The sequence below is a fragment of the Carcharodon carcharias genome, chromosome 3, assembly GCF_017639515.1.
Source record: "Carcharodon carcharias isolate sCarCar2 chromosome 3, sCarCar2.pri, whole genome shotgun sequence".
NCBI lineage: Eukaryota > Metazoa > Chordata > Chondrichthyes > Lamniformes > Lamnidae > Carcharodon > Carcharodon carcharias.
In genome coordinates this window covers 47,652,277-47,664,914 of record NC_054469.1, presented here as the reverse complement: position 1 = coordinate 47,664,914, position 12,638 = coordinate 47,652,277, and the positions used below count along the sequence as shown (strand labels likewise).

Below are 12,638 nucleotides of genomic sequence, written 5' to 3'. Positions count from 1 at the left end.
GGTCACTCCTACCGATACTGTCAATGGCAGATGCATCTGCGACAGGCAGGTTAGTGAGGATGAGGTCAAGTATGTTTTTCCCTCTTGTTGGTTCCCTCACCACCTACCACAGACCCAGTCTAGCAGCCATGTCATTTAGGACTTGACCAGCTCAGTCAGTAGTGGTGCTACCGAGCCACTCTTGGTGATGGACATTGAAGTCCCCTAATAGAATACATTCTGCACCATTGTCACCCTCAGTGCTTCCTCCAAGTGGTGTTCAACATGGAGGAGCCCTGATTCAACAGCTGAGGGAGGGAGGTACGTGGTAATCATTAGGAGGTTTCCTTTCCCATGTTTGACCTGATACCATGAGACTTCATTGGGTCCAGAGTTGATGTTGAGGACTCCCAGGGCAACTCCCTCCTGACTATATACCACTGTGCCGCCACCTCTGCTGGGCCTGTCCAGCCGGTGGGGCAGGACATACCCAGGAATGGTGACAGTGGTGTCTGGGACATTATCTGTAAGGTATGATTCCGTGAGGATGACTATGTCAGGCTGTTGCTCGACTAGTCTGTGAGACAGCTCTCCCAATTATGGCACTCACCCCAGAAGTTAGTATGGAGGACTTTGCAGGGTTGACAGGGCTGCGATTGCCATTGTCATTTCTAGTGCCTAGGTCGATGTCAGGTGGTCTGTCCAGTTTCACTCCTTTTTTATGTCTTTGTAGCTGTTTGTTAGAACTGAGTGGCTTGCTAGGCCATTTCAGAGGGCATGTAAGAGTTAACCGCATTGCTGTGGGTCTGGAGTCACGTGGATGCCACACTAGGTAAGGACAACAGATTTCGTTCCCTAAAGGGCATTAGTGAACCAGATGGCTCTTTACAACAATCAACAATGGTTTCATGGCCATCATTAGACTTTTCATTCCAGATTTTTATTGAATTCAAATTCCACCACCTGCTGTGGCGGGATTCAAACCCCAGTCCCCAGAGCATTACCCTGGGTCTCTGGATTACTAGTCCAGTGACAATAATACTATACCATCACCTCCCATTTCTTAAAGGGGAGATGCACTGAGGCTGGAACCGGGGCTAGCAGCCAGAAGGTACTCTGACCTGTGGAACATTGAATAATGGCACAACTTAGAAGGCTTCAGACACTGCGATGGAGGCCTTGGTGGAGGAGATGGAAAGGAGGAGAGCTATCTTATATCTGCAGGCTTCAGGAGGCCCTATAGACACATGCTCACAAGAGAGTGGAGTAGATAGCTGTGGAGGTCACTGCCAGGAGTCAAGCCATGCCAAACTAAATGCAGTGTCATAACAAGTCCAATGATCACACATGAATAGGGTCTGTGAATCCATCTTCAAATGGCATATCCTATTCACTCCACCACTAGACTTAGGCACTGCTCAATTCACCACACTATCGCTCACCTACTAAAAATCTCTATTAATCAGTACTCATATCTCACAATCACATCAACCTCACAGTCTCAATGCTGCTGTCAGCCTCTCACCCACATCTCATAGTTTGCACTGCCAGCTATTCAACCATAATAACCACATCACCCAAAAAGATTGCACTGCATTGCCTTTTTAAAAATTTATTTGTTCATGGAATGTGGGCATCTCTGACTGGACTAGCATTTATTGCCCATCCCTGATTGCCCTTGAGAAGGTGGTGGTGAGCCGTCCTCTTGAACTACTGTAGTCCATGTGGTGCAGGTACACCCACAGTGCTGAAAGGGAGGGGGATACAGGATTTTGACCCAATGACAGTGAAGGAACGGCGATATATTTCCAAGTCAGGATGGTGAGTGACTTGGAGGTGAACTTACAGGTGGTAGTGTTCCCATCTATCTGCTGCCCTTATTTTTCCAGGAGGTAGAGGTCCTGGCTTTGGTCAGTGCTGTTGAAGGAGCCTTGGTGAGTTGTTGCAGTGCATCTTGTTGATAGTACATACTGCTGCCGCTGTGTGTCGGTGGTGGAGGAAGTGAATGTTTAAGGTGGTGGATGGGTTGCCAGCCCCATGGAGGAGACTGTGCTGATCATTCTTGGGATAGCCATTGCTGAAGCCATGGGCAGTGGAGGGACTGAAACCATTGGAGATTCAAAAAGAGTGGGAGCTGGACTCAGGTCTGAAAGCAGCGCGAGGACAGAGCGAGAGTTCTGGGGAGATTTGGGGCTGACAGGAGAGGAGAGGCCAATGAGAGTAGTATAAAAGGGCACAATAAATAGAGGCTAGGACCAGAGAGGAGAGGCCAGCGAGAGCGGTATATAAGGGCATGAGAAACAGAGGCCAAGACCATAGAGGAGAGGCATACCCTCAGGACCATCAGGCGGTAGAGTTCAAAATGACATCATGATTCAAAAAGTGATGTGATGTAGGGAGACTGCTGATTGGGATGTAGGGTTAGGTGAGTACTTCTACTTTTTCTACTAATTAAACTGCTGTAGTCCATTAGCTTAGATGAAATAAGGTGAGGACTTTGGACTATAGTGGGAGTGTTTGGAGTGCAATAAGGCCCCTAGCATAATTAGTATTCTCTAAAGGAAGTACCTAATGTGCTTAAAGGGAAGTCATGGCAGCAGAGCTCACATGTTTGACATGCTCCTCCTGCACTATGTGGGAAGTCATGGACACTTCCAGTGTCCCTGGTGAGCATGTGTGCAGGAAGTATGTACAGATGCAGCTACTGGCTAACTGCATTTCAGAGCAGGAGCTGCGGGTGGATTCACTGTGGAACATCCGCGATGCTGAGATTATCGTGGACAGCGCGTTCAGTGAGGTGGTCACACTGCAGGTAAAGACTGAACAGGCAGAAAGGGGATGGGTGACCACCAGGCAGAGTAGAGGAAGGCAGGTAGTGCAAGAATGCCCTATGACCGTCCCCCTCTCTAACCCATATTGGATACTGTTGAGGTAGACAACTTCTCGGGGAAAACAGCAGGAGCCAAGTCCATGGCACCATGGGTGGCTCTGCTGCACAAGAAGGGAGGAAGAAGCATGGCAGGGCTGCAGTGATAGGGGATTCAATAGTAAGGGGAATAGGCAGGTGTTTCTGCGGCCGCAAAAGAGACCCCAAGATGATATGTTGCCTCCCAGGTGCCAGGGTCAAGGATGTCTCGGAGAGGCTGCAGGGCATTCTGAAGGGGGAGGGTGAACAGCCAGTGGTCATGTTACATATTGGTACCAATGACATAGGTAACAAAAAGGTATGAGGTCCTACAAGCTAAATATAGGGAGCTAGGACATAAATTAAAAAGTAGGACCTCAAAGGTAGTAATCTCAGGATGTCATGGGCTAGCAAGAGTAGAAATAACAGGATATATCAGATGAATACCGATGTTTCTATGTTTCTAAGTTTACTATGTTTCTAATATGTGGCTGAAGAAACGGTGTTGGGTGAAGGGATTCAGATTCCTGGAACATTGGGACCGGTTCTGGGGAAGGTGGGACCAGTACAAACTGGATGGGTTGTATCTGGGCGGGACCAGGACCAATGTCCTCAGGGATGTGTTTGTAAGTTTGGTTGGGGAGGGTTTAAACTAGAATGGCAGGGGGATGGGAACCTAAGCAGAGTGACAGAGGAGGGGGAAACAAGGATAGAAACAAAAGACAGAACAGGAAGAAGCAAAAGTGGAAGGCAGAAAAAACAAGGGCGAAAAGCAAATGTGGCCTTAGTGCAAAATGAAGCTAAGGTGACTAACATGGTTAAAAAGACACATCTAAAAGCATTGTATCTTAATGTGCGGAGCATTTGCAATAAGGTAGATGAATTAACGGTGCAAAAATGTGTATGATATAGTTGCAATTACAGAGGCATGGCTGCAGGTTGACCAAGGATGGGAACTGAACATCCGGGGCTATTCAGTATTTAGGAACGACAGACAAATAGAGGTAGCGTTGTTAGTAAAGGAGGAAATCAATGCAATCGTGAGGAAGGATATTAGCCCGGAATATCATGATGTGGAATCTGTTTGGGTGGAGATAAGAGAAGCTAAGGGGCAGAAAACATTGGTGGGTGTTGTCTTTAGGTCCCCAAACAGTAATGTAAGGGAAGGCATTAAGAAAGAAATTAGAGACACATGCAATAAGAGTAACTGTAATCATGGGTGGCTTTAATCTACATATAGATTGGACAAACCAAACTAGCAATAATAATGTGGAGGAGGATTTCCTGGAGTGTGTATGTGATGGTTTTTTAGACAAATACATTGAGGAACCACCTAGAGAGCAGGCTATCCTAGACTGGGTATTGTGCAATGACAAAGGATTAATTAACAATCTTGTTGTGTGGGGTCCCTTGGGGAAGAGCGAGCACAAAATGATAGAATTGTTCATTAGGATGGAGAGTGAGGAAGTTGAATCCAAAACTAGGATCCTGAATCTAAATAAAGGGAACTACGAGGGTATGAGGCACAAGTTGGCAATGATGGATTGGGGAACCTTACTGAGAGGGTTGACAGTGGATAGGCAATGGCTAATGTTTAAGGAAGGTATGCATGAATTACAACAATTATTCGGCATGACATTAGTTGTCTCAATTTCTCTGCTCCTCTCACCCATTCTAACCTGTCTCTCTCTGAACTTACTGCACTCCGTTCTCTCAGGTCCAACCCCAACATTGTCATCAAACCCGCTGACAAGGGTGGTGCTGTTGTTGTCTGACGCACTGACCTCTAACTCGCGGAGGCTGAGCGTCAACTCGCAGACACTTCCTCCTACCTCTCCCTGGACCATGACCCCACCACTGAATATCAAGCCATTGTTTCCAGGACTGTCACTGACCTCATCTCCTCTGGAGATCTTCCTCCCACAGCTTCCAACCTGATAGTCGCCCAACCTCGGACGGCCCGCTTCTACCTCTTACCCAAAATCCACAAACAGAACTGTTCCAGTAGACCGATCGTGTCAGCCTGTTCCTACCCAACAGAACTCATTTCTCTAATTCTTGACTCCCTTCTCTCTCCCCTTGTCCAGTCCCTTCCCACCTACATCCGTGATGCCTCTGACACCTTACGTCACATCAACAATTTCCAATTCCCTGGCCCCAACCGCTTCCTCTTCACCATGGACGTCCAATCCCTCTACACCTCCATCCCCCACCAGGATGGTCTGAGGGCCCTTAGCTTCTTCCTCGAACAGAGGCCCGAACAATCCCCAACACCACTACTCTCCTCTGTCTGGCTGAACTTGTTCTCACACTGAACAATTTCTCCTTTAACTCCTCTCACTTCCTCCAAATAAAAGGTGTGGCTATGGGTACCCACATGGGCCCCAGCTATGCCTGTCTCTTTATGGGGTATGCGGAACATACCTTGTTCCAGTCCTACTCCGGCCCCCTCCCACAACTCTTTCTCCGGTACATTGATGATTACTTCGGTGCTGCTTCATGCTCTCATCGGGACTTGGAAAAATGTATTAATTTTGCTTCCAATCTCCACCCCTCCATCATTTTCACATGGTCCATCTCTGACACTTCCCTTCCCTTCCTTGACCTCTCTGTCTCAATTTCTGGTGATAGACTGTCTACCAATATCTATTACAAGCCTATCGACTCCCACAGCTACCTCGACTACAGCTCCTCACACCCCGCTTCCTGTAAGGACTTCATCCCATTCTCTTAGTTCCTTCGCCTCCGTCGCATCTGTTCTGATGATGCTACCTTCAAAAACAGTTCCTCTGACATGTCTTCCTTCTTCCTTAACCAAGGTTTTCCACCCACGGTAGTTGACAGGGTCCTCAACCGTGTCCGGCCCATCTCCCGCGCATCCGCCCTCATGCCTTCTCCTCCCTCCCAGAAACATGATAGGGTCCCCCTTGTCCTCACTTATCACCCCACCAGCCTCCGCATTCAAAGGACCATCCTCCGCCATTTCCGCCAACTCCAGCATGATACCACCACCAAACACATCTTCCCTTCACCGCCCCTGGCGGCATTCCATAGGGATCGCTCCCTCCGGGACACCCTGGTCCACTCCTCCATCACCCCCTACTCCTCAACCCCCTCCTATGGCACAACCCCATGCCCACGCAAAAGATGTAACACCTGCCCCTTCACTTCCTCTCTCCTCACCGTCCAAGGACCCAAACACTCCTTTCAAGTGAAGCAGCATTTCACTTGCATTTCCCCCAACTTAGTCTACTGCATTCGTTGCTCCCAATGCGGTCTCCTCTACATTGGAGAGACCAAACGTAAACTGGGCGACCACTTTGCAGAACACCTGCGGTCTGTCCGCAAGAATGGCCCAAACCTCCCTGTCGCTTGCCATTTTAACACTCCACCCTGCTCTCTTGCCCACATGTCTGTCCTTGGCTTGCTACATTGTTCCAGTGAAGCCCAACGCAAACTGGAGGAACAACACCTCATCTTCCGACTAGGCACTTTATAGCCTTCCGGACTGAATATTGAATTCAACAACTTTAGGTCATGAGCTCCCTCCCCCATCCCCACCCCCTTTCTGTTTCCCCCTTCCTTTTTTTTCCAATAATTTATATAGATTTTCCTTTTCCCACCTATTTCCATTATTTTTAAATTTTTTTTTAAATCTTTTATGCTCTACCCACCCCCACTAGAGCTATACCTTGAGTGCCCTACCATCCATTCTTAATTAGCACATTCGTTTAGATAATATCACCAACTTTAACTTTAACACCTATGTGTTCTTTTGTTCTATTGTGGTTGACAGCTTTTGATGATCTGCTTCTATCACTGCTTGTTTGTCCCTACAACCACACCCCCACTCCTCTTCTCTCTCTCTCTCTCTCTCTCTCCACCCCCCACACACACACCTTAAATCAGCTTATATTTCAACTCTTTCTTGGACTCGAACTCAAGTTCTGTCGAAGGGTCATGAGGACTTGAAACGCCAACTCTTTTCTTCTCCGCCGATGCTGCCAGACCTGCTGAGTTTTTCCAGGTAATTCTGTTTTTGTTTTGGTTTAGCATAATTGTGGACCCAATCTTGATGCAGCCTTTGATGGCGAATGTTTCAGTTTCCACTGCAGCGCAACTAGAAATCTGAAAAATACTGCAGATTCTGGAAATCTGAAACAAAAGCAGAAAATGCTGGAAAAACTCAACAGGTCTAACACAACCTGTGGAGAGAAAGATAAAGTTAACGTTTCGCGTCCGTATGACTCTTCAGAGTTAAAGAGAAGTAAAAATTTGATGAAATTTATACTATTTAAGGAGAGTGGAGCAGGTGAGGCTGGCTAGAAGGCCAGTGATAGGTGGAGGCAAAGGAAAGATTGCTGAAGATGTCATGAACAAAAAGACAAAGGCGTGTTGATAATTGCGGTACTGGCTAAAGGAGGTGCTGATGGTGGTATTAAGGTCAGAAAGCAGAATGTGATAATAGCAGGACAAGGGTAAGCACTCTGGAAAGAACAACATGAACAAGTGACAGATGGTCCTTGTGGGGGTGGGGTGGGGGGACAGTGGCGGGTAAAAAGATTGAAAATAGGATAAAAGGTGGGGATAAAACAGTAAATAAAAATGAAAATAAATAAAAATAAAACTAAGTGGATAAAAAGTGAAAATGAATATTGAAAAATGGGGATTAAGAAAAGGGGTGGGAATGGAGGAGAGAGTTCATGGTCTGCAGTTGTTGAACTCAATGTTAAGTAATTAAGCATTCATAATCCCAGTCTTGTCATTCCACTAGCGCCTTTGCTGTTGTTTTTCTGCCACAGCCCAGGCTGCTGCTGCCCAAGTTGAGATTGTGCGGTTTGTAGCTGGGCCTTCCAGACCCAGAGCAGCTTGCAGTCTTCCTCCAAGGCCATCTGCAGTCTCCCCCACTGAAAGTCAGCAGCCTTTCACCAGCCACAATGGGAGCTTCAAGAGGGAGACAATCATGTGGCAGAAACTATTGAGTTATTTTCCTCCTCTTCATAGCAGGGAAAATTCTGACACACATTCTCCTGAATCGCCTACTTCCTGTGGCTGATGAAATCCTTGCAGAGACACAGTATGACTTTGGACCTTCCAGAAGAAGCACTGGTGGGGTCTATGTTGCCAGACAAATTCATGAGAAATGTCAAGAATAACACCAGGAACTTTTCATTGCATTCATCGATCTGATTCAAACATTTGCCATCAATAAACGAAGGCTGAAGGCATTGGATACTGCAAAGGCTATGGGCCCTGACAATATTCTGGCAATAGCACTGAAGACTTGCGCTCCCGAACTTGCCGCGCTCTTAGCCAAGCTGTTCCAGTACAGCTGCAATACTGGCATCTATCTGGCTATATGGAAAATTGCTCAGTTATATCCTGCACACAAGAAGCAGGACAGATTCAACCTGGCCAATTACCACCCCATCAGTCTACCCTCGATCATCAGTGAAGTAATGGAAGGGGTCATCAACAGTGCTATCAAGCGGCACTTGCATACCAATAACCTGCTCACTGATGCCCAGTTTGAAGCCATGCAGCTCCTGACCTCATTACAGCCTTGGCTTAAACATGGACAAAAGATCTGAACTCCTGAGGTGAGGTGAGAATGACTGCCCTTGACATCAAGGCCGCATTTGACTGAGTGTGGCATCAAGGAGCCCTAGCAAAACAAGAGTCAATGGGAATCAGGGGAAAAACACTCCATTGATTAGAGTCATAGCTAGCAGAAAGGAAAATGGTTGTGGTTGTTGGAGGTTAGTCATCTCAGCTCCAGGACATCACTGCAGGATTTCCCCAAGCTAGTGTCCTCGGCCCAACCATCTTCAGCAGCTTCATCAATCACCTTCCTTCCATCATAAGGTCAGAAGTCGGGATGTTCACTGATGATTGCACAATGTTCAGCATCTTTCGCGACTCCTCAGGTGCTGAAGCAGTACATATCCAAATGCAGCAAGACCTGGACAATATCCAGGCTTGGGCTGATAAGTGGCAAGTAACATTCGAGCCACACAACTGTCAGGCAATGTTATGACTGATGCAGTTGGTTAGGCGGAGTTATTTAAAAATCCCAGAGGGAGGCATTAAACAACTGTCATAACCTATAATTTTAAGTGTTATGTTTGAGATGCGACTCTAAATTCAGGAAGCAGACCATTAGTTCTTGAGGTTTTATATTAAACTAACTGAAACATTTTTTAATTTTCACAGGTTAAAAATATATATATACCTGGCTACAAATTACTACTATCATAATTTGTAACAAATTTCCCATTCATTGTACTAATTTTATTAGTAATATAAACATATTGCTTGGTAGCTGTCAGATAGGCGTCAAGTTTTCACCCCACTTCTTGAATGCTCTATTCAAAAAATAGAAATGCACATTATCTCTCTTACATATCAAAACCAGTATATATCAAAACATCCAGACTAGCTGGCTTTAATCCAATTAAGACATACCCGCAGACTAATCCTCTATTTTAAAAGAAAAATATTTTCCAAAATATTATATACATTGATAGCGTCCTGACAGGTAATGGTCATTTCCAACAAGAGAGAATCTAACAATCGCCCCTTGACCTCAATGGAATTACCATCACTAAATCCTGCACTATCAACATCCTGGGGGTTACCATTGACCAGAAGATGAACTGGACTAGCCTTATAAATATTGTGGCTACAAGGGCAGGTCAGAAGCTAGGAATCCTGCAGTGGGTAACTCACCTAATGACTCCCCAAAGCCTGTCCACCATCTACAAGGTACAAGTCAGGACTGTGATGGAATACTCTCCACTTGCCTGGATGAGTGCTGCTCCCACAACACTCAAGAAGCTTGACACTGTCCAGGACAAAGCAGCCCACTTGATTGGCACCACATCCACAAACACTCACTCCCTCCACCACTGACGCACAGTAGCAGTAGTGTGTACCATCTACAAGATGCACTGCAGGAATTCACCAAGGCTCCTTAGACAGCACCTTCCAAACCCACGACCACTACCACCTAGAAGGACAAGGGCAGCAGATAGATGGGAATACCACCGCCTGGAAGTTCCCCACCAAGTCGATCACTATCCTGACTTAGAAATATATAACTATTCCTTCAGTGTCACTGGGTCAAAATCCTGGAACTCCCTTCCTAACAGCACTGTGGGTGTACCATCACCTTCTCAAGGGCAACTATGGATGGGCTATAAAACTGGCCCAACTGGCGAAGCCCACATCCCGTGAATGAATAAAAAACGAAATAAATAGATCAAGAGATTCAGTCAACCCAAAGATCTGGAAGTCCAAGAAACTCCATCACAATCCTACAATTGCTTCATGATGGTATGACTACAACTGTCTTGAGGGGGCTATCTGAAACAGTCCCCTTCAAAATCCAGACCAGTGTCGAGCAAGTTTGTTTGATAACATTTATTTGACGATTATAATCTACCTGATGATTTCTAATCCACTATTTACAATCTACCTGACAGTGACTAATCACCTCATCAAAGATCAACTGCCTTCTGGTGTGAGTATTAATTACCACCTATTTGGAAAACCCTTTATCCTCAGTTGCCTCCGTGTCAAAACTAGACTAACCACCATTGGCATACATGATCTACAGTTTGCAGATGACTGCACTGTCATTGCCCACTGCACCAGATTTGCAAGTCACTCTCGATCTCTTCAATTCTGCACACAAGAACCTCGGCCTGTCCTTCAATGCTGCCAAAATAAAACTCTTATATCAACCCACACCTTGTCAGCCAAATATTCCACCTCCGCTATATGTTGAAGGAGAGACTCTGGAAACTATTGAGCACTTCTCATACCTTGGCAACTATCCCTCTCAAAAGGCCACCGTTGATGAGGAGATCCAACAACAGATCAGCTGCACCAGCTCAGCCTTTTATAAACTAGGCAGTGAGTGTTTGACAGAAAAGACCTCTACAAAACAAAAGTCCTATTGTACAGAGCATTTGTCTTCACCACACTCCTGAACTGCAGTGAGATCTAGACTGTGTACCAGCGACACTTAAGAGCACTAGAGAAACTCCAAGAGCAATACCTATTCTACATCATCTGGATTCAATGGGAGGACCATCAAATAAATGCTAGTGTCCTTCTTGAAGACAGCTCCACAAGTGACGTTCCTTGACTATTTCTTCCTTTAGTTAAGAACCTACTAGATGTAATTTAAAGTTGCAGGGCTGCCTGTGATGAATGCTTGGGTCTGTGCGCCTTGAGCAGTCTACTGATCTCACCTTTCACCTTCCCCCTAGACCTGAGCACCTTCCCGACAGTTAAAAGGCCTGCTCCTCAAAGATGGTTAGCTCCGTTAACTGAGGGAAGACTTGTGCTCTCAGTAACAATGGAAGATAATCAATATTTTCTTCTAGTGTTGCTCAAGGATAAAAAGGGAAACTGGCTGGTCTGGTGCGCATTACGCCAGAAAATTCCTGACTGCATAATTGATGAGTCCGGCATCGTGCAATTCGGCGCAACTTCCCGCTGGGCTCCACGGTAGGAAACACTCCCAGTCCCCGCCCCTGGCATGGGCCTTAGGCCCAGAATGGAAAGTCCCAGCCAGGGTTCTGATTTCTCACCTTCCATTTTCGTTGTTTTCCTGCAGCAGAGTTTATGTGGCCAGTTTGCCACTGTCTTGGGGCTTGTTGGATGTGGTTAGTAGTAATTTCCACCCTTGCACGCGATGTCAATTTGTCGCCTTTTCAATGCAGCTTTCAGAGTGCCCTTAAAACCGTTTCTTTGTCCTCCTTAAGTTTGAATACCATCCTTGGGTGCCATTCGTTGGAGGTGATTCAAAGGAGGTTTACTAGATTGATACCTGGAATGAGTGGATTGTCTTATGAGGAAAGGTTGGACAGACTGGTCTTGTTTCCACTGGAGTTTAGAAGGGTGAGGGGTGATTTGATTGAAGCATACAAGATCCTGAACAGTATTGACAAGTTGGACATTTCCTCTAGTGGGTGAGTCCGGAACTAGGGGGCACTGTTTTAAAATTAGGGGTCATCCTTTTAGGACAGAGATGAGGAGAAATCTTTTCTCTCAGTGGGTTGTTTGACTTTGAAATGCACTACCTCAGAAGGTGTTGGAGGTGGGGTCATTGAATATTTTTAAGGCGGAGGTAGATAGATTCTTGTTAGTCAAGGGAATCAGGGGTTATTGGGGTTAGATGGGAATGTGGAAATCGAAACACAAGAAGCTCAGCCATGATCTTATTGAAAAGTGGAGCAGGCTTGAGGGGCCGAATGGTCTACTCTTGTTCTTATATCTTTTGTTCTTATCTTCTATGTTCTTAAGTTGGGAATAGAGGATCCGCTTCGCAAGCTGATTATTTGGCCTGCAGATGCATTGTCCAGACCAGCGAGTTGATTTCGCATGATCCTGGTTGTGATGCCCAAAGAATTGGCTTTGATGAAGATGCTGGAGTTTATTCGCCTGTCTTCCCACTCCGCTTTGAGTATCCTGTGGAGGCAATGCTGGTGGAAATTCTCAAAGAGGTGTCTTTGATAGGTGATCCAAGTCTCACTGCCATATAGAAGGGTGGTGAAGCCAACAACATTGTAGACTAAAGTCTTTGTACTCCAATAGAGATCTCTGTTGTTGAAGACCCAATTTCACAATTTTTGGTAAGCTGCAATGGCACAGCTGATTCTGTGCTGGATCTCCACTTCAATGGTGACCTTTTGAGAAAGACAGCTGCCGAGATATAAAAAGTCTCAGTGACTTCTAAAGCCTC

General features: G+C 46.0%; 1 protein-coding gene across 1 annotated transcript in view; it reads left to right on the top strand.

Moving 5' to 3' along the window:
• The window catches only part of LOC121275990 (integrin beta-1-like), a 94,684-nt gene extending 82,246 nt beyond the window's left edge, over positions 1-12,438 (top strand). Inside the window, exons 14-16 of the mRNA XM_041183934.1 lie at positions 11,278-11,401; positions 11,511-11,566; positions 12,200-12,438. Coding sequence (XP_041039868.1) covers positions 11,278-11,401; positions 11,511-11,566; positions 12,200-12,438 — 419 coding nt within the window. The remainder of the gene's footprint in view (positions 1-11,277; positions 11,402-11,510; positions 11,567-12,199) is intronic.
• The last annotated feature ends 200 nt before the right edge of the window (positions 12,439-12,638 follow it).